Source organism: Gopherus flavomarginatus, chromosome 3, assembly GCF_025201925.1.
Source record: "Gopherus flavomarginatus isolate rGopFla2 chromosome 3, rGopFla2.mat.asm, whole genome shotgun sequence".
Taxonomy (NCBI): domain Eukaryota; kingdom Metazoa; phylum Chordata; order Testudines; family Testudinidae; genus Gopherus; species Gopherus flavomarginatus.
In genome coordinates, this window is record NC_066619.1 from 237,336,008 (window position 1) to 237,339,242 (window position 3,235).

General features: G+C 53.6%; 1 protein-coding gene across 1 annotated transcript; it reads right to left on the reverse strand.

Moving 5' to 3' along the window:
- Positions 1-1,018: 1,018 nt before the first annotated feature.
- Positions 1,019-2,976, reverse strand: LOC127048320 (uncharacterized). Its single transcript, XM_050948055.1, has 2 exons — positions 2,713-2,976; positions 1,019-1,640 (listed from the first exon to the last, which is right to left on the reverse strand). Exons 1-2 carry the CDS (start codon positions 2,903-2,905, stop codon positions 1,090-1,092), a joined length of 744 nt encoding a protein of 247 aa, XP_050804012.1. The 5' UTR covers positions 2,906-2,976; the 3' UTR covers positions 1,019-1,089.
- Between the last annotated feature and the right edge of the window lie 259 nt (positions 2,977-3,235).

Below are 3,235 nucleotides of genomic sequence, written 5' to 3' on the forward strand. Positions count from 1 at the left end.
TGCTGAGCTCGCCCCTACCCTGCGGCGCAGGGACACGAGATTGGAGCTGCCCTGCCAGTGGAGAAGCGGGTGGCTATTGCAATCTGGAAGCTGGCAACTCCAGACAGCTACCGATCGGTGGCGAACCAGTTTGGAGTGGGGAAGTCCACCATGGAATGGTGCTGATGCAAGTTTGCACAGCCATTAATCGCAGCCTGCTAAGAAGAACTGTGACTCTGGGGAACATGCAGGACATTGTGGATGGCTTTGCAGAAATGGGTTTCCCTAACTGTGGAGGGGCAATAGATGGGACGCATATTCCTATTCTGTCACCACCCCACCTGGCATCAGAGTACGTTAATCGCAAGGGGTATTTCTCCATGGTTCTGCAAGCGCTTGTGGATCACCGTGGGCGTTTCACTGACATTTACTCAGGATGGCCTGGAAAGGTGCACGATGCACACATCTTTCGGAACAGTTCCCTGTTCAGGAGGCTGATGGCCGGGACTTTTTTCCCAGACCGCAAGATCACAGTAGGTGACGTCGAAATGCCCACTGTGATCCTTGGAGACCCCGCTTACCCCTTAATGCCATGGCTCATGAAACCGTATACAGGGAAGCTTGACAGGAGCAAGGACCGGTTCAACTACAGGCTGAGCCGGTGCAGAATGACTGTGGAGTGTGCTTTTGGCCGTTTGAAAGCCCCCTGGAGGTGTCTTTATGGGAAGCTAGATTTGGGGGAAAGCAGCATCTCCGCTGTTATATCCGCGTGCTGTACACTCCATAATATTTGTGAAGGAAAGGGTGAAAGATTCAGTGAGGAATGGACCTCCAAGGTTCGACGCCTAGAGGATGAATTTGCACAGCCAGAGAGCAGGGCTACTAGGGAGGCCCAGGAAAGGGCTTCAAGGATTAGGGATGCTTTAAGGGAGCAATTTGATGCTGAGAGCCAACAGTAATGTTTGGTGCCTTTGCTGTGCTTTGTTCTACCTTGGGGTACAATATTTACCACTTCCTGCAATAATAAAACATATTGTAAAAGCCATAAAATCCTTTATTCAAAGTACAGTACATAAAAGGCCAGGGGGGTTAGGGTGGTGGACTGTACATTCAGAGGTTTGAATATGTCCTGTTTTGATTACTGTTCAATGTCTGCTGCACTTCAGGATTACTATGCTGCAGGGTAATGGGGGTGGAGTGCACAGGGTAAGAATTGTAGTTATCAGGGCTGGTAGGTGATCGTACAGGTGTTGGGGGCAGCTGGGGGTAATAAGAAACTGGCTGCTGGAGAAAGGTGTTTTGTGCAAATACTGGGGAACAAGAAAGAGAGCTTTGGGAGGGGTGTGGGTTACCACGGTACAGATCTGCCTGCATGGCTACGAGAGACTCGAAAGACTCAGTTTGGCGAGCCAGGAGGCTTATCATCTGCTTTGAGGTTTTTTTGATAGCTAATTCCTTTCTCCTGCTTTCTGTTTGCCTCCAGTCATACATTTTCTCTCTCCATTCATACATTTTCTCTCTCCATTCCTGCGTCTTCCTACTTTCTCTGTTGTAGTGAATCATAACTGCTTTGATCAATTCTTCTTTTGATTTTCGGGGATTTTTTCTCAAGTTCTGCAACCGATGTGAGGCCGGTGATCCGGCTGCATTAGTCAAGGTCACTAAAAAAAACATAGATAGAAACATGTAATACACAGAGGCTACATTGTTTATTATCACACAGTGAAGGAGTTTTTAGACTTTTTGTAGCATCCTTCCCACATACCTCACATAACACAGAGAGGCCAGGGAAGCTAAGGCATGGCGAGCAATGGGGTGAGTGTTTCTGCCCTGAGTGCACCTGGGAGGGGGAATTGACCGATGGGTCACTGGGGTTTATCTGCACTGGGTACAGGAGGTAGCTGGGGTCCTGCACAGGGGACAGTAGTGAATAGGAAGGTGGCGAGCTGCTGGCGGGGGGGGGGCGGTCCGTGTAACTGCCGGCCTGCTGGTGAGGGGGGGAAAATGCACAGCTGTGCTGGCTGCCTGCTGGGAAGGGTGGGGAAAAACCGGAGGGCACCGCGGGGCTGGATGCCTGCTGGGAGGGGGGGGGGGAAGACCGGAGTGCACCGCGGGGCTGGCTGCCTGCTGGGAAGGCGGGGGGGAAGACTGGAGCGCACCGCGGGGCTGGCTGTCTGCTGGGAAGGCGGGGGGGAAGACTGGAGCGCACCGCGGGGCTGGCTGTCTGCTGGGGGGGGGGGAAGACTGGAGCGCACCGCGGGGCTGGCTACGTGCTGGGAAGGGGGTGTGGAGACTGGAACGCACTGTGGGGCTCGGGGGAGAACGCGAACCTGGCGCCCTGCACTCAAGTATCCCTAAATTCTCAACAGGGTTTCCTACTGCCAGATATATCACTGCTGCATGTTACCTGGGAAGAGAGGGAGGGTCTTCTACAGCAATGTGGATTCCGCCCTGGCCCCTATGCAGCTTGCCTGTGTGCAGCCATGGTCCCCCCACCCCTCGCTGCACAGTGGATCGGACGAGTTAACCTGACCGGGACAAGGACCACGGTGGCTCTCCCGATAAACTTGAGAAAGCACGTTGCGCACACTCTGGCTGCAACTTTTCAAGAGATTACCGAGGCAGATTACAGAGACGTGATAGAGCAAATCAATGGGCTATTCCACGTTTAGGCATGCATGCAGGCAGCCATAACCCAAATCCTCCTCTCCCAAAACATAAAAATCTGCTTACCCCGAGCACGCTCCTCAGTTTCTTCCTCACCAGCAACTTCCAGCTGCTGCGACTGGCTAGCCTCCTCCTGGCTTGAGAAGAGCTCCTGGCTGCATGCCTCCTGGGACTCCGGGGTGCCTCCCTCCACCCCAGTAGCCTCACTGTCGGCTTCCTCTACACCCTCCCCCACTTCTCCCTGCTCTGAACTCTCCATCGTGGTCCTCGGATTGGCAGTGGGGTCACACCCAAGTATGGCATCCAGCTCCTTGTAAAAACGGCAGGTTGTGGGGGAAGCTCCTGAGCGGTGATTTCCCTCACGGGCTTTGCAGTAAGCACTCCTCGCTCTTTTATTTTGACCCTGCACTGCAACGCGTCCCGTTCATGGCCCCTTCTCAGCAAAGACTGCGATATCTGCCCATAGGTATCATAATTTCTCCTTCTGGAGTGCAGCTGTGCTTGCACAGCTTCCTCACCCCAAACACTGATGAGGTCCTGCAGCTCGGAATTGTTCCATGCTGGGGCTCGTTTGGGGCGTGGAGGCATG